Consider the following 18,326-nt stretch of genomic DNA (forward strand, 5'->3'; position numbering starts at 1 on the left):
AGACCCCCACTGGTCCCACAGCCTTTTGTTGAGGGAGTGGCTGTCAATGAGTGATATTTGTGTCTGTTAAGTATTACAGAGCAGACATCCCCAAGCTTTGGCCCTCCAGAAGCTTTGGACTACAGTTCCCATCATCCCTGACCACTGGTCCTGTTAGCTAGGGATCATGGGAGTTGTAGGCCAAAACATCTGGAGGGCCGCAGGTTGAGGATGCCTGTTATAGAGTCATTGTGCCATGTTTCCTGTAGCAGAATAATATCAAGTTGATCAAAAATAGTTCATCAGCTGTTTATTATTCTGCTTTGAATGCCAACCAGCTATGTTCCATGACATCAGTTTTAGCCCCAATTCTTTCAAGACTCTGTGCTTGTTGCTTCCACTTTGCCCAGATACCCAATTTTGTCTACTCCTAGTGTTCTAATACCTCTTTTAGTGCAGCAACAGGAGCCTCTCAGACAGGCAGCTGCAAAGGAAAGGCAGGAAGGAGGGGGAGATGTTTCCCCAAAATCTGATAGTTCACAAAGTGTTTCATCTAGTGAACAGGAGGAGGATGAGCTACAGAATGAAAAACAGCAGGAGGAACAGGAGGAGGAAAGTCCAGTGGTAATTGCAAACAGACTACCAAGGACATACCCCTGACAGATTGACTTTTGGTGAAATAAGAGTGTGTCATGCTAATTATTCAGAGCCACAGGACTTTGCCCAGGTTCTGGAGTTACCTCCTAAGGAACAAACCCAGTGGTTTGATGCCATGAAGGAGGAGCTGGAATCATTCAAAGAAAACAAGGTATACACACTAGCCAAACTGCCACCAGGTGAAAAGTTAATCTCTAGTAGATGGGTCTTTAAAAGGAAGACTCTGGTGTCTGGTGACACACGTTTTAAAACAAGACTGGTAGCAAAAGTTTTTGCACAAAAATCAGGAATTCATTTTGATGAGCTTTTTACACGACTGCCAAAGCAGAATCAGTAAGGTTTGCTTCAACAGTTGCAGCTGCCAAGAAATTAGAAGTGAATCATTATGACATTATTTCTGCATATATGAATGCTCCTCTGGATCAGGTGACATACATGCGACAACCCCCAGGGTTTGAGGAAGGGAATGATTTGGTATGGAAATTAGACAAGGTTGTCTATGGACTCAAAGTAAAGGTAAAGGTAAAGGTACCCCTGCCCGTACGGGCCAGTCTTGACAGACTCTGGGGTTGTGCGCCCATCTCACTTAAGAGGCCAGGGGCCAGCGCTGTCCGAAGACACTTCCGGGTCACGTGGCCAGCGTGACATCGCTGCTCTGGCGAGCCAGAGCCGCACACGGAAACGCTGTTTACCTTCCCGCTAGTAAGCGGTCCCTATTTATCTACTTGCACCCGGAGGTGCTTTCGAACTGCTAGGTTGGCAGGCGCTGGGACCGAGCAGCGGGAGCGCACCCCGCCGCAGGGATTCGAACCGCCGACCTTTCAATCGGCAAGTCCTAGGCGCTGAGGCTTTAACCCACAGCGCCACCTGCGTCCCCTATGGACTCAAACAAAGTGCTAAATCCTGGAACAATTGTCTAAGCCTTGGTTTTAAAAGAAACATATCTGACTCTTACTTATATACAAGGGGATCAGGTGACAATTACATATTGGTATTGATTTTGGTATTGATTGGGGTACCTTTACCTTATTGATTTTTGTGGATGACCTGATGGTGGCGGGTAGTTCCACAGGTAAAATTCAAAAAGTGGCTAATCAGTTGGAAAAAAAAAATTCAAAATGAGAGACTTAGGACAAATCAGTCATTGTTTCGGAGTCCGAATATGCAGAGAACCAGATGGAAGTTTTCTATTGTGTCAGGAACAAAAGATTTCACGTCTGCTTGAACAGCGAGGAATGCAGGATTGTAAAGATGTACACACCCCTATGACCATTGACTTTCAAAAGACTGAGAGTGATGTTTTGTTTGATCAACCAGACCTATACCAATCAGTCTTAGGATCTCTTCTGTACTTAAGCTAGTGGTCATGAGCTGATATTGTGTAGGTATTTTAAGCAGAAAGGTCAGTAGCCCTAATGTAAATAATTGGGCTGCTATTAAGAGAATACATCTGTATAATTCTAGTGATCTACAGGTTTTTGTAGACAGTGACTTTGCCAGTTGTCCATCAACCAGAAAATCAAAAAGTGGCCTAGTGGTCATGTTCAAAGGTTCATTAATTGGTTGGAAATCCAAAAAGCAAGGTTTTGTTGCCACATCTACATGTGAGGCAGAATTTTCTGCGTTATCTGAAGCATGTAACGAAATCACACGGTACATCCAAGTACGTAATGACCCAGTGTATGGAGTGCAACTGCCTGTAGCATTCTATGAAGATAAGAAATCATGTGTTGCACTTGCTAATTCAGGAAACAATGCAACACACACAAAGCATGTGGCTATCAAGTTGTTCAGTGTTAAGGATTACAAACAACATGAAGTTATTAAGCTGATCTATTGCCAACCGCAAGAAAATTTGTCAGATCTTTTTACTAAAGTGCTTTCTACAGCGCAGCATGTTGAGTTAGTTACAAGACTGAATCGTATCAATAAAGTGTGTAAATAAATTGGTTTCTGTCTATCTTTCTGCTCTTCAAAGCCTTTGGGGAAGTGTCATGACTAAAGTATTTGAGGGCAGAAACTGGAAAGTGTTGGAAGATTCTAGAAGGCTCATTTCTGGTGCAAATATTGTTTTGAGTATTTCAAGGTCACGCTCAGCCAGGAAAGATAAATTCCTGCGGTCAGCAAGCTGCTCTCTCCCTCTTACTTTCGTTTCTACCTCGTGTGTCTGAGTTTTTGTAACAAGCCTTTGCCTTTTAGTAAAAGTTTTTCCTTTTGGACTTTTGACTCTGCGCTGTCTTTCTATTTACTGCAAGTCCATCAGTTTAGCATGGAAAAGAGGAGACTGAGAGGAGATATGATAGCCATCTTCTAATATCTCAAGGGCTGTCAATGTAAGATAGTGGAAGCTGGTTTTCTCCTGCTCTGGAGGGTAGGAGTTGAAGCAGTGGCTTCAAGTTACAAGAAAGAAGATTGACAGTAAGAGTTGTTCAACAGTGGAACGGTCTCCCTTAGGAGGTTATGGACTCTCCTTCCTTGGAGGTTTTTAAGGAGAGGTTGGATGGCCATCTGTCATGGATGCTTTAGCTGAGATTCTTGATGAACTCTGATGTATTTTTTTCAGTCTTTCTATGATACTATCATTTTTATTGTTTTGATTTGTGGTATACACCACCTTGGTTCTTTTATACTGCATATTTTATATGCAATATAAAATATATTCAAAAGAAACAAAACACAAATAACTAAATATTATGTAAAATAAAAGTGCCATCAGCAGGTTTCAATCAGAAACTGTTTGTTGAACCAAGAAGGAACTGTTAAAGAGGTGGTCAAGAAATTTCACAAGTGCTACTAGGGCACAGATCTCCTATGTATTACTCAAATTTATGATTTGATGATTAGAGCAGATATAACAGAATTTCACAGATATGAGCTCTACATTCCCCCCCTCTTCATATTTAAAATAGTCAATCATCTGGAAATTCTGTTGGGCAGGAAGCTCTTTGATTCTCTGTTTTACATTCCCTTTAGATTTCAAGAGGAACGAAACCTTATCAAGGCAAAAAAAATGCTCTAAAAACATCACATGGTTTCTGTGTTGTTGCTAGGATACCCCCTTCATTTGTCTATCTGTGCTAGAAAGCTGCTGTTTCTGCCCTGTGCCTCTGGGGTGGATTTACATCACACTACTGTTACAAGAGAGCAAATCACAATCTTGGCTGCTTCTGCTTCTGCTGCGTGTTTCTATGAAGCATCAGGCACTATGGATGCATTTTAATCTAATCTCTGGTTTATTCCACAGTATTCATTTTTGTTTGTTTTTTAAATAGCATATCCAATTTGATTGAAGGCATACAATGGCGGGGAAATCCCTCTCCTGCAAAAGCAAGGAATAAAAAGTAGTTCTGTCCAGCTGTGTAGGGTCCAAAGTAGTTTTGTTTAGGATATAAGGTAAGAAGCATAATTGCAATCCTGATTCTTTGGCAAATGCTTTCTGCCTTTTTATCAAAGACTCAACAATACAACACTATGCACAGTATCGACTTGTAAAGAAGGGGAGCTAATACTCAAGACTCCTCCACATTCATCTCCACCTGAGCCACTTGCCACCTGAGCCACCTGAGCCACCAGCCTATTTTACTAGTTAGGATCTTCCAGATCGACCTCCCCTTGCTCTGGCTTCTGTGCCATGATGTGGGGGGTGGGAAGAGGGACAGGCTGCTTTGCTGTGCTGTGCTGTTCTGGTTTTACAGAATGTAAAAATGCCCACCTCTCAGTTCCACATACTATGCTATGCTAATGTCTTGCACTTTAGATTCAAAAGCAATCATACAACCATTTCATGGTTGACACTCCTTGCCCCTTGCACAAAGAGGATGGGAGCAAATGTGCTCAGCAGCTGCAGGATGGAAGCCTTTGAGCATCATTCATGGCACAATTACAAGTGAGGAGGAATGCAGAGGATGCATACGGCGCAGGTAAGCTTAGCAATATGCTCCAGTGAGCACAACAGCGGATTAGACTGCAGCAATGGAAAAAGACAGGCATCACCCAGCGTGCTGCTCTCCAGATATTAACAGGACAGATGCTGTAAGGATTGGGCAGCCTTGCAAATCATGCTGGGGAAAAAGACTGGGGGAATAATAATAAAATAATAACAACCCTCTACTAGGATGGTAGCCCTTCTTATAACTCAGCAGGGATGAGGACCCTCCCAGACCCTAACATGACAAGAGAGCTATAAATGGAGGACCACTGGGTCTCAAAACACACATTGAATAATAATAGGATTATTATTATTAACAAAAAGTTTCTTAGTGGGCTGTGAGTTCATGAAGAGAATGGATGAAGAGAGAGAAAAAGGCCCTTCTGGTCATTTTTAGCTAAAGACTAGTTTTTTTTGTAAAGCACTCTGAGGTTTGTTTGTTTTTTCAATCAAGCAGTGTATAAAGTTTATGAAATAAAAATAAAATAGTAGAATTGGGTCCGTCCCCCCCAACAAATAAAACCTGGGGGAATTGTCTAGTAGGTGAAAAAATAGCTTGGGAGAGTGATTTTTTGTTGAAAAATGGTCAGCAAATAATGACTCAGCAACTCACTCACTCTCTCCTCTCCTCCAAACTCACAGCCTTTGGCTTAAAAATACACCCAGAAACAGAAACAACACAGTAGTCTGTATATGTGTAGAGTGAAAGATATTGCATATCACATTGCTTGAATCTGTCATGTCAAATAAATAATTATTACCTATTGTAATAAAAGACAACCAACAGGTGCACAAACTCTCTTGTTGATTCTGTTTCTGTTTTGGGAAACTAAGACATCCATCCCATGCAGCTAGATAAGTAGTTGGTCCCCTATGCTGTGAGTGCTGTTTCCCACATACTGATGGGTCCCTTGAAACTGCAGAAGGGACTACAGAGTTTCATTTACTACCTCTTGCCTAACAGAGCATCTGTTTTGCAGTAATAACATCACTAAAATGCAGTTTGAGTAAATATTATACAATGGTTCAGAAGCAAGCATTCAGGAAGTACCAGATTGACAGCATCAGTCTGTCAGTGGGTCTGACTCACATTCTGGATCTCTTGAACAGCTAGCTCTGGCTTTATGTGACTTTGAATCTGGTACTGCCTTTGTGTTTGCTTTGGAGCCATATAACATTTGGCTGCATATTGGCCACATTGTTATCCACCAGGAGAGATGCTTTGCATAACAGAACTTCCTGATTCACAATAATATTAATCATACGCTCTCGTGATGTTAACATGATGAAAATTAATCTGATCTGATCTGTCTCTGCTTTTCGAGGTTAAAAATATTTGTTGTGATTGGCGCTGTGGTCTAAACCACTGAGGCTCTTGGTCTTGCTGATTAGAAGTTTGAATCCCCGTGACAGCGTGAGCACCCTTTGCTCTGTCCTAGCTCCTGACAACCTAGAAGAAGAAGTAGAGTAGAAGAAGAGTTTGGATTTAATATCCCGCTTTATCACTACCTGAAGGAGTCTCAAAGCGGCTGACATTCTCCTTGCCCTTCCTCCACCTCAACAAACACTCTGTGAGGTGAGTGGGGCTGAGAGACTTCAGAGAAGTGTGACTGGCCCAAGGTCACCCAGCAGCTGCAGGTGGAGGAGCCAGGACGCGAACCCGATTCCCCAGATTACGAGATTACCGCTCTTAACCACAACACCACACTGGCTCTCACAATATCACAATATCAATATCAAACCTAGCAGTTTGAAAGCACACCAGTGCAAGTAGATAAATAGGTACTGCTGTGGCAGAAAGGTAAATGGCGTTTCCGTGCACTCTGGCTTCCATTGCGCCAGAAGCAGTTTAGTCATGCTGGCCACATGACCCGGAAAGCTGTCTGTGGACAAACGGCAGCTCCCTTGGCCTGAAAGCGAGATAAGTGCCACAACCCATAGTTGCCTTTGACTGAACTTAAATATCCAGGGGTCCTTTACCTTTTACCCATATCCTATCTTTCCCCCATAATGGAACCAAGTGTACATGGAAGGCATTGCCCACTTGGTTCTCAGGCAGGCACCCATCCAGACACTGACCAGTCCCAAACCTGCTTCGTTTTAGCAACCTTTTACACCTTCAGACCATACCTTGGGATACTAAAAGTTTGATACTTAGGCATCATACAATGCAGGACTGATGAAATGTGTGTAAATTTGTCAAGGACTTTCTGTGCAGAAAACACTACAGTGGTACCTCAGGTTACATACACTTCAGGTTACAGACTCTGCTAACCCAAAAATAGTACCAGATAGGTAGCCGTGTTGGTCTGCCATAATCAAAACAAAAAAAATTCCTTCCAGTAGCACCTTAAAGACCAACTAAGTTAGTTCTTGGTATGAGCTTTCGTGTGCATGCACACTTCTTCAGATACACTGAAACAGAAGTTACCAGACCCTTCTATATAGTGAGAAGGTGGGGAGGGGTATTACTCAGAAGGATGGTGGGAATGGGTGATTGGCAGATAGCTGTGATGAGCCTGTTGACAACTCTTAACGACTGCAATAGGTCTTACAGGAAAAAGCAGGGGGTGAGAAGGTGAAAAATGGCTTTGTCATGTATAATGAGATAAGAATCCAATGTCTTTGTTCAGACCAGGTCTCTCCATGGTTTTAAAATAGTACCTCAGATTAAGAACTTTGTTTCGGGGTGAGAACAGAAATCGTGCAGTGGCAGCAGGAAGCCCCATTAGCTAAAGTGGTGCTTCAGGTTAAGAACAGTTTCAGGTTAAGAACAGACCTCCAGAACGAATTAAGTTCTTAACCCGAGGTACCACTGTATTTACCTTTTAGCAAAGCTGTCAAGATGGCCAGGTCAATATCTTGGTGTCCTTCTGATCCCATGCGAAACACTGTAATCTGGAATGCAAGAATAGATTGTTTTTCATTAGACATTTTTAATATTTTAAATGTGGCACTTAAATGAACACAATACCACCAGGTCTGTCTGTCTGTCTGTCTGTCTGTCTGTCTGTCTGTCTGTCTATATTCAGCCCTGAAGAATCTGAAATACAGAGATACTGTGGGCAAACCCAACTGGCTGCCTACAGGTTATACATTCAGAGCAAATTTTCCCCCTTCAAAGAATTCTGGACACTGTTGTTTGTTAAGGGTTGCTGGGAATTATAACTATGTAAGGGGCAAACTACAGTGCCCAGAATTCTTTGAGGGAAAGAATGTGCTTTGAATGTGCCTTATAGGTATTGTGTTCACTGCCTAGCATTAATGCAAATCGTAATTCCAAGGTCCAATAATTCACCAAGAAATGGAGACATTACACAGCAGTAATAAATATTTAACAGAAATAGAAAAGTCTTGAAGCTTCAAAACAGAAAGGAAAATTCTATATGGAACCTATTATATAGTAGTGTGAAAAACTCATAATTCGTTCTACTTTGGCAGTTGTTGAGAGCAAGAAGTTGGGAAAGCTACTAATGGCTGACCTAACTGCTGTAGAAATGTGAACTTCACTTACATGAGTTTTTGGCAGTGGTGAGATAATTCACTACCACTGTTCCTTCATTCATATGTGGTGACACTGTTTAGCACCATTTAGCAAAAACAATGATAAATCATTTATTTTAAAACTTGAATACAATGTGCATTCAATGTGTTCATCTTGAAGGTGCCACGATACTCCGATGCTTTTATAACTACTAAATTCAGCATCTTAAGAATTGTCTGTTTTAAAAATATTATTTATTTATTTATGCATAAAAATATACTTTTTTTTTTACAAAAGTATTTCTATACTGCCATACTATGAAATATCAAGGGCTGGGGGCTGCAGTGGGATGAGGGAATCCCCTAATATCTGTGGGAGGGGTCAGTGGAGGACAGATCTCTCTACCCAGTTTGGGGTAATTGCCCCCTCCCCTTTAAATCCAGTGTGTGTGTGCGTGCAAGGAACCAAAACCTTTTGCCGAGTTCTGTAACCAAGCCCAGGCCAGGCCTCTTATTCTTTGTTCTCACTTCCCCAGACGCTACATCTCCCAAGAAGAACACATTCACATTGTGGAGGCCTCTCGACAGCCGTTATCCCAATAAAGGAAAGATTAGGAAATCGTGACGTATGAATACACACACACACAGACACACACACACATATACAGTGGTAACTCGGGCTACATACGCTTCAGGTTACATACGCTTCAGGTTACAGACTCCGCTAACCCAGAAATAGTGCTTCAGGTTAAGAACTTTGCTTCAGGATGAGAACAGAAATCGTGCTCCGGCGGTGCGGCAGCAGGAGGCCCCATTAGCTAAAGTGGTGCTTCAGGTTAAGAACAGTTTCAGTTTAAGAACAGACCTCCAGAATGAATTAAATTCTTAACCCGACGTACCACTGTATATAATCTGAAGAATGAGTCTGCTTTAATAATTTCATGGCACTAGCAGGCCAGGTATTTTTTTTTAATCAGATGTATTTTCTTCTTTCATTGCAGAACAAATAAGCAGGGCCTGTTTTCCAGCCGGAACTCGCTGGAACTCAGTTCCCGTCCCTCTCTGGTGGGTACCATTACCATTCTAAGAGTATGAGGGAGTTCATGGTGAGTTCTGGAACCTCTTTTTCTAGAAAAATAGCACTGCAAATGAAGATACGGCAAACATCTTGACTATTGCTTGACACATAGTGCATTTAAAACACGTTGCCTCCCCCTGAAATCCTGGGAGCCATAAACTCTGTGAGAGGCAGAGTACAGTTTACAGGGGAAGCCACGTGCTTTAAATGTGCTTTGCATCAGGCTGACAAACCCTCCAAGCACAGGATAATTGTCCAGCAGAAAAAGGAGTAGAAGGTAGAGATGACATGCCGGCATCCAGCCCTGTAGCAACTACCTTCCACTACTCAGCTCCCTGGGATTAAGCCAGTTAAGGGGATCAGCAGCGTTGTCACAGCAACAAGACTATTGTATCCTATGCAACCAGCAGGAGGAGCACACCAGCTCAACTGTTACAAATCATTTAGCAGACACACAAGCAAAACTGTCTCCTCCCCTGCCCAACCAAACAACCCCATTCCTGCCTTTTTGGTGTTTGGAAAAATGATGACGAGGGTGACAAGGAATATAGCAAATGGAAGGAAGAGGTTTGCTCTTCCCAGCCTTCTGGATATACAAAAGTCAGGGCTGACTATCACATTATGCACACTTAAAACGACAAATTCCTTCTGCAAACAAGTTACACTGTTCTTGAAGAACAGACTATTGCTCTACTAAAAATTAAAGCAAGGTCACAAACCTTTCTGAGTTTTTTTTTAAAAGGGGGAGATTAAGGGTATAGATGAAGAAAGGGGACATAAACAAATGTTTAAGATAATCAAAATGATTCAAAAATGAACAATAGATAGCAAAATGCAAGAAGGCAGCAACGGTTGACCTTGACATGTGTATTTTGAGAGTCCTAAATGAATGCTACATACACCTGCAAAACAGATACAGATTTTCCCACTTTTTGGATATGCAGAAATGAATTATGCAAGAATTCACCAGTGTATGTATGAAATATAACTTGTCTGAGGGTGGCAATATTCACATGCAAAAATGTCAATATTCACTAAACTTGGGCCATTTGCTTCAGCTTATATGCAATGAAAGGAAGCAAATCATCATTCAGTCCACACAACTGAACATTTCTTCAGTAGGAGGAGATAGTCCAATAAATCAGTTATCTGCAGCTGAGCAGTAAACGTCTGTCAGACGAGTCTGGTGTTATGTAACACTTGGCTGCCCCCACCCACTCTGCTATTAATCTTAGGGGGGAAACTCCCAGTGATGCAAAGGGGATAATTTATTTAAGGTTAACACTCGTGTGGAGTGTGTGTGTGTGTGGAGAGAGAGGAGATTTCCACTGGGATTGTGGATGAGGAAGGAAGGATTCCACCTGCCTGTGCACTGTGGTCACGGTGAAAATTCTCCTAGTGACACACTGTCATTTTTGGCTCCTAGGAGATGCCATAGACTTAGCACCAAAGTAATGGAGCTTTGAAGAATAAATCAGGTATGAGAGAGCTGTTTCCCATTCCAAGCTTTAGTAACAAGACAAGTGCTATACATCTAAAGGTAAAGGTAAAGGGACCCCTGACCATTAGGTCCAGTCGTGACCAACTCTTGGGTTGCGGTGCTCATCTCGCTTTATTGGCCGAGGGAGCTGGCATACAGCTTCTGGGTCATGTGGCCAGCATGACTAAGCCACTTCTGGCGAACCAGAGCAGCGCACGGAAACGGCGTTTACCTTCCTGCCGGAGCGGTACCTATTTATCTGCTTGTACTTTGACAGGCTTTTGAACTGCTAGGTTGGCAGGAGCAGGGATCGAGCAACAGGAGCTCACCCCATCACGAGGATTTGAACAGCCAACCTTCTGATCGGCAAGTCCTAGGCTTTGTGGTTTAGACCACAGCACCACCCGTGTCCCGCTATACATCTAAGTGAAGTAAATAAATATTCCATCTTCACAATGGATGGTTACAACTTCTGCTAGAATCTGTTGTGTTCCTTAGCAATGCCCTAAGAGAACCCTATGAAACAAAATGTTCCAGATCTTTCCTTTTGTCTAGATGCTCTGCCCAAGCTGGGATGCCCAGTCCCAACATAGCTGTTGCTTTTTCTGATTTTGTTTTAACATGCATATTCCAACATTTTGTAGAACAGTTTCCTTATAAAGAAGGAAAAGATGAATTACATCCTGCCATCTTCTTGAAAGCACAAGGAGTGATAATGTATCTGGAGTAAGCATAAGACTACACTAAAACTCATTTTATTCTATCAGTCTCAGGAGGTAAGGAAGCAAATTTATTCTTTCTGTCAAAGATTGATGGGAGTCTGCTATCAAGAAAACAGAAATCCAAAGATGCAAGATAAGCTGCAGAAACAATGGAAATCAGGTATCAGTCCTCCCTGTAGAAGATGAAATCCTAAAGCACTGCAGGTTATGTTTGAGTGATCTTGGCATATCCTATGATGCCCTTTCAGAGCTCTGCTTCAGATGGGCAATAGGAATTCAGGGTGAACAAATGTTTGGTCCAGAATTATAATTGTTCATCTTTATTTAAACTAGTTGAGATATTGCGGGTGTCTCATAAATGCAAGTTGCTTTAACATTAACAATAGATGCTGCTTGCGGACAGTGAACTGCTTCTGTTTATAGTCAGGGTTATTAATACATTATGGTCCTCTTACTAGAAGAGCAGCTTCTATTCCAGTATTGCTCAGCATTTATAATTCAGCTGGGTATGCCTGAATATTTTAGTGTAAATTTCCCTTGGCAGGAGAGAGAGAGAGAGAGAACGCGCAGGCACACAGACAAACCAAAGAATAAACTGCTCAGAGGAAAAATGCAGTAAGTATAGCAGATTTGTCAGCATTGAGGGGGCCCTGCACCTATTTCTGATGTTCCTTGCCACGACTGCTTCCCTTCCCACTGTGTGCCACCCTGACTCCCACTGCCACCCCACTTTCTCCCTCCTATGACCTCACTGTCCTGGGTGCTATGCCCCAGAGAGCTACTACGCCAGCGCTGGTAACTCTGCTCCCCCCGCACCTCCAAACCTACCAGCCAGGAGGGGGAAGTGAGAGGCTCAGAGCCACATTTCAGCCGTGTAAGGACTGCCTGGTGGCTGCTGGAAGGGAGAGGTGGTTGTGGTCTGGCATGGCTGTGCTGGGCAGACTTTGGGCTTCAGCAGAGGGCAGGGGCAGACGTCCCTCCTCTTCCACTAGCCATGCTGGCCGCTGGGGCTCCTCCGCGACTGCAGCCCATCGTGGGTGAGCTCAGTGGAAATCAGTGGCATCAGAAAATAGGGATATGTCTTCGCTTTGAGTTGGGGAGCAGGACAAGGCTAATAAATGTCACCTCACTGAATATTTTAAATTCAGAAGAAAGCTGTTGTTGTCAAAAGAAACTGATTTTCTTAGATGCCCTGAAAACATAACAAGATCAAGCTGCCTTCAGGTTTGCTCTGCACAACAAAAACAGACTTAAGTAGGTTAATAGCAAAAAGGGATCTGAGCAGCACTTTGAATAAAACATTGAATTGTTACCTCTTAAATGTAACCTAAATTCTAGGTAAAACCATTACTGATTACTGACTCTCTAGAGAATACCCATTGCAACATGTACTCTAGGAGGAAAAAACATTCCTGTAATTGCTGCCAGCACATATTTTAAGAAGCATTCAAAACAAATAAAAATATTTTAAGATGTTTGTCTCATGTTTTATAAACTCTAGAATTGTTCTAGTTCTGTGACATTTTCCTGGGAAAGATACTGTGAAAAGTGAATACAGATATATAAACCAATTATATTCAGATATAGCTTATCTATATGGTCATTTAAATAATAATTTAAAGGAAACTTTTAAATGAGATGTTAAGTATTTGCCCTATGGAAGAGTCCCTCTCCCATGGTAGGGATTAGGAGAGTATACATCATCATCATCGTTGTCGTCGTTGTCGTTGTCATCTTATTTGTATGCCGCCTTTCCATAGTGAAAACAATGCTCAAGGCGGCTTATGACATGACAAGATTTACATAATTACCAAGATAACAGAAGTCATAAACAATAAATAAAGTACATCGAAAGCTACACAACCTAATGGAAAACAATTTCCACATAAATCACAAAATCTAAAACTAAGAATACAGCATTAATATCAATTACAATTTAAAATGACATAGATAAAAAATAAAAAACAAATTTAAAAATTCAAAAAACAAAACAGAGCCCTATCTGGCCAGAGGGAAGGAGGCAGGCAAGGCCCGACATGGATCTGTTCCCTCAGCCGAAAGAGAGACTGAGTATCCACTGAGCCTTTGAATCCCCCCCCCAGCGTCTAGGCTGGGGGGCTGGATGTGGACACACTGTATTAACAGAGTTGTGAGCAGTGCTTTCTTTCTTAAAAAAATGTTGAGGGGTACTCTCATTTTCCTACTCACACTGAAATACTGCCCTCAATGAGACCAAACTTAGATTCACAAAATGTTTTGGGGTATGCGTCCCCCTGCGTAACCCCCCCCCGGAAAAATCACTGGTTGTGAGTCACCAAAAATGCTCCCCGGGGGGGGGGGGGGGTCTGGCCCTTCACACTCTAGAGACTCTTGTTGGTTTGGTGAAAGGGAACAGAATAAATATGGTAAAATAAAAGGAGAATTTCCTTGATGCCTTGATCCAATCAATCAATCAATCAATCAAAACCAACACTATATTACGGCCGTAGACCAGCATAAGGAGCAGTGCTGGATTTACGTATAAGCTAGACAAGCTCTAGCTTAGGGACCCACTCTCTTGGGGCCCCCAAAAATTTAAAGGAAAAAACCTGGATGTACATTTCCAAAACATAAGATAAAAAACAAATAAAATAAAACCTACACACAGCAACAGTGTTTTGTGTTGTGTAGACTCCTATGATGTAAGTAATGGGCATATATAGCATATATTCAACACAAAAAACAGTGATAATTTGTTGACAAAGGGCAGCTGGACATATAAAGGGCCCCATTACCTTCAGTAGCTTAGGCCCCTCATCCAGCCCTGATAAGGAGGGAGGGGTACAATAATTTAAAAGCATTAAAAATCTAAAAAAAACCAAAAAACTCAATAAAAAGAGTTAAAACAGAATATATATATATATATAAGTCCATAAGAATCCAAGTAAGTCTAAAAGAAGGGTTAGGAACATCAGACAAGAGTGAAAGAGCGTGAAAGTGTGTGGCACATCCGTTGCATCTTGAGCTGCTATGCAAAATCTGGCAAATTTGTATGTTATAGTAGGATTGGCAATCTGAAAGCAGCAAGGAGGTATAGAATTGTCCTGTGCGCCCTTGGTACTTATGCAGTGATGGTAAGATGATTTGATAGGTTTGGGGAAAGTACTACAGTGGTACCTTGGGTTACAGACGCTTCAGGTTACATACACTTCAGGTTACAGACTCCGCTAACCCAGAAATATTACCTCAGGTTAAGAACTTTGCTTCAGGATGAGAACAGAAATCGTGCTCCGGCGGTGCGGCAGCAGGAGGCCCCATTAGCTAAAGTGGTGCTTCAGGTTAAGAACAGTTTCAGGTTAAAAACAGACCTCCGGAATGAATTAAGTACCAGTACTTAACCAGAGGTACCACTGTATTTGGTGAGAGATTTAAAATCACAAAATATTCAGCAAAGTAAAGTGTGGAAATACAGGCTGTTGGACCTTTAAAATATCCCCTTCTAAGTTGCTTCCAAAGTTCCCCACTTCCATTAGCAAAGAAAGAGCATGCCCCCCCACATTTCTCTGATGAAGATAGGGATGTCCTGTAACAACAACAACACCCCACCCATCTGACTGGGTTGCCCCAGGACCAATGGTCAGCCAGGCTGGGTACTGCCTGAGCCCCCCAAGGACTCTGAAGGGGTCCTGACTAGCCTGGTGCACCTGTGCTACCATTTCTGCCCGGGGGGCGTGTCTCAGCTGTGGACGGGCAATGGTGCATCTTTGGAATGGGAGCAAATTTGACTCCCATTTGCAGTGGCTGCCCACCACCTCAATCTACCCAACATGCATGCCCCAGTCCATAGCTATATAAAATCCATAGAATTCAGGTTATAGATCTATGAAATGTATGCAGAAAAAAGTGTTGCACAGTTGTGGCCACGTTGGGAGGGGGGAGGTTGTGAGTGGCTCTTGGCAGCATCATGTGAAAGACTTCCTAAGGACTGGCCCTAGCCATCTCCAGCTGTGGTTTAGCATGATGTCTGAATGCAGCCAATATTAAGCAGCTCTTTATAAACTTGAAGATTGACATTGGAAAATATCCAAGTTAGCCCTGAATACTGGAAGCATGATAAGCTACCAAAACATGACAACAATCTATTTGTGTAGGTTATATGCCTGTTATTTAAGCAATCGGAAAAACCGCTTGCTTAAAATAGCAGTTCTTTCTTTGTTGCCTAATTATAGGTTCTTCAGAAATACCATAATCCTCTTATTTTTCTATTCATAAAAATGTAGCATTAAACTTTTTGAAGTGTTATCTTCAACTGACAAAATTCAGTCACAGTACTGGCTTCTTTTAATGTTGAAATCTAAATAAATGATTAAATATTTGGGAGGTTCCAGCATGTCAGCATGCTAAAGGGGGACAATAACTCAACAATAGAGTATATTAAAGGAAAAATAAGGCAGTATATCCCAGCCCAGCCCCCTTTTCTCCTTACAGCAATGGACTGTCATTGAATTTATGCATGGTATCTTACTTGACAAGAATATTCTTTCCATAGGAATTAAGGTTATCAAGCATCCTCAAGCAGTTACTTTGCATATGATAAGATCTGGTGTACTGATCCAGCAGAAACATCTGAACAAGATAAGCTTTGTTGATAGGGCTGTTGTGAAGGTCATGGGGGAATCTAAGGGCTGCTTGCAATGTTTCATTTCAGCAGCAAGTGTAGATACGAAAAGAACCAGAGAATAGTTACAAATAGGCAGCTTTCTAATGCTGGCAAATTCAAATAGTTCCCAGGCATAATTTCTCTATGTCTGATACAAATTTACAACACTTCCTATGAACATCCATCCATTATTGAAAAAATTGACAAGAGATGCATTGTCTGTTCTGAAAAAAATTGGGATACTTATCTGGTGTTATTTTGCTTATTTGAGTCCCCTTTGGTTAAACTCCTTATTTCTGGATATTAAATCATGCACAGGTACCAATACCTATGAGACCCTGTTCCCTGCCCTTCCTACAGGCCTTCTTTGCACTCTGGAGACCAGAAGCACAACCCATTTACTCCTGCATGGTCCTTGGGCTTGTAAACCCAACCACCAGAGCTGGGTTGTGGCATCTCAAGCTTATTATGGTGCATCAGTGCCACATATTTATAAAAACCCAGATTCACCTAGAATAGCCAGCTTCCAAACTGACTTGAATTTTTCATGTTATGCTTCACTTATGAACAAAAAAAGAAAGACAAGATGTCTGCATGAAATTGAGCACTGGATTTGGTCTGAGAGAGGGAACCGAAAAACAGCCACAGAGAGAAAACTAACCAGCCTAAAGTCAGAAGAAAACTGCCCATCGGGGAGGGCTGATTTCATAACTTCCACACGACAGCATTTTGAAGCCCTCTTTAACAAGCCTCCCATTCAATCTACCATGTTTGTTTCTTTTAAAGGGAAAGGCAGCTTGGGAGTGGGGGGCTGTGGATCTGATCTCAGCAGTGGTGCTGCAGCAGCTGCAGCAGGGGATGTGCAGAAAGCATCTTCCTGTGCAGCTTCTGCTATTCCCTATTATTCCTATTATTCTCCTTCCCCAGGGGAAGAGGAAAGAGGAGAATTCCCATGGATGGGAATCAAGTTGTGTGGGTAAATGGCACCCAGATAAACAGACCTGTGAACTATTTCTCATTCCAAACCACTTCTAGTTGTCCCTTGTGTTTCAGAAGCCTGACTGGCTTCAACAGATGTTGGGAATTGAGGGTCACAGTCCCGTGCTGTGGAAGACTTTCCAGTTGATATTCAGGAGGTACCCTCGATATTCACTTGCAGGGGACTCTTGAAGACCTTTTTATGTCAACTGCCCTATTCAGTTGCTTGAATATTATTAAAATAAGCCAGTTATGGTTATGATTATTTTGCATTGTTTTTATGGTATTTTTAAACTACACTAGTATCCAGTTATTGTGGTTAAAAGTTTTATTATTTTGGAAAATATTTTTTTTATTTCAAAAAGAAACAAGAAAAAAAGAATGGGCTTTTGCAAAAAGACTACAGCATGCTATACAATTATGGGATGCTAATAGGAACACAACCACAACTCTCTGTTCTTGGCAATGAGTAAATAAAATCTAACATGCAAAAGGGACGGGGAAGGAGCTTCTTCTCTCATGCATGCCAAAAAGAGATGGGATTTTCTTGTTTCCCTTTAGCTAGAGACTAATTAAATGCTTTCCCATGCTTCCTTAATATGGATGTGTGCTCCTGGGACTCAACAGTTTTTCTCTGAATGCTAGTAGGCATGCATCTGCCATCTAAATTCCTGTCCTTGTATGACCATAAGTAATTGAACAGAATGGTGCTCTTACATTCACTGAAGCCAGCAGCACAGTTAGAAAGAAAAGGCCAACCCACACGACCGAAGGCCAAGCCACGGTCAGGCTGCCTAAATGACAAGTGAGTGGGGACTTCCGGAGGCGGCGCGAACGGCAATGGCGGTCCTCTTCCACCAGTGAAGGGGAAGCTCCGCGGAAAAGGGTCGTCCACTACGGCGAAGCGGAGACCCACTTTGGAAACCCGCAGGCAGCAAGAGCCTGCGGTCTTGAGGCTCGGTGGGCGCCAGAAGCGACCCCCAAATCGTTGAAGGAACCCCGTAAGGGGCTCCGGAGCGTGGAGGAGGTAGCGGCGCTGTGAGCCGTTTCGCGATCTGCGGAGTGAAGCCGCGCTGCTGCTGCCGGTGAGCGCTGACCTTTTTTCCTGCAAACTACTGATTCGGAAGAAAGTTACAACCCGTGAGTAAAGACTGACTATTAAAAATTTGGGACTAAAATAACGAATTTGGCTGAAAGCGGAGAGACGTGGAAACAGGAAGTCCGTCTTCCGCTGCTATTGAACTTGAAAGCAAAGAGCTGGAGGAGTGGAGGCGTAGAACAGATCTCTTTTACATGACAGATTTGAGCACCCATTGAACTTTTAAATAAAGTAAGGACTTTAAGTTTATGACTTTGCCTTTCATCTGAGCTGTGGTACCATT

The 18,326-nt window shown here is 42.4% G+C and overlaps 1 protein-coding gene across 8 annotated transcripts in view; it reads right to left on the reverse strand.

Moving 5' to 3' along the window:
• Positions 1 to 18,326, reverse strand: part of TRPM3 (transient receptor potential cation channel subfamily M member 3) — a gene marked incomplete at its 5' end in the record, with an annotated part of 408,936 nt that overhangs the window by 72,874 nt on the left and 317,736 nt on the right. For all 8 annotated transcript variants that reach the window (XM_081930365.1, XM_081930366.1, XM_081930360.1 and 5 more), the window contains one exon: positions 7,390 to 7,462. In XM_081930365.1, coding sequence (XP_081786491.1) covers positions 7,390 to 7,462 — 73 coding nt within the window. The remainder of the gene's footprint in view (positions 1 to 7,389; positions 7,463 to 18,326) is intronic.

This window comes from Podarcis melisellensis (assembly GCF_964234715.1).
Source record: "Podarcis melisellensis genome assembly, chromosome: 11".
Classification (NCBI taxonomy): Eukaryota; Metazoa; Chordata; class Lepidosauria; order Squamata; family Lacertidae; genus Podarcis; species Podarcis melisellensis.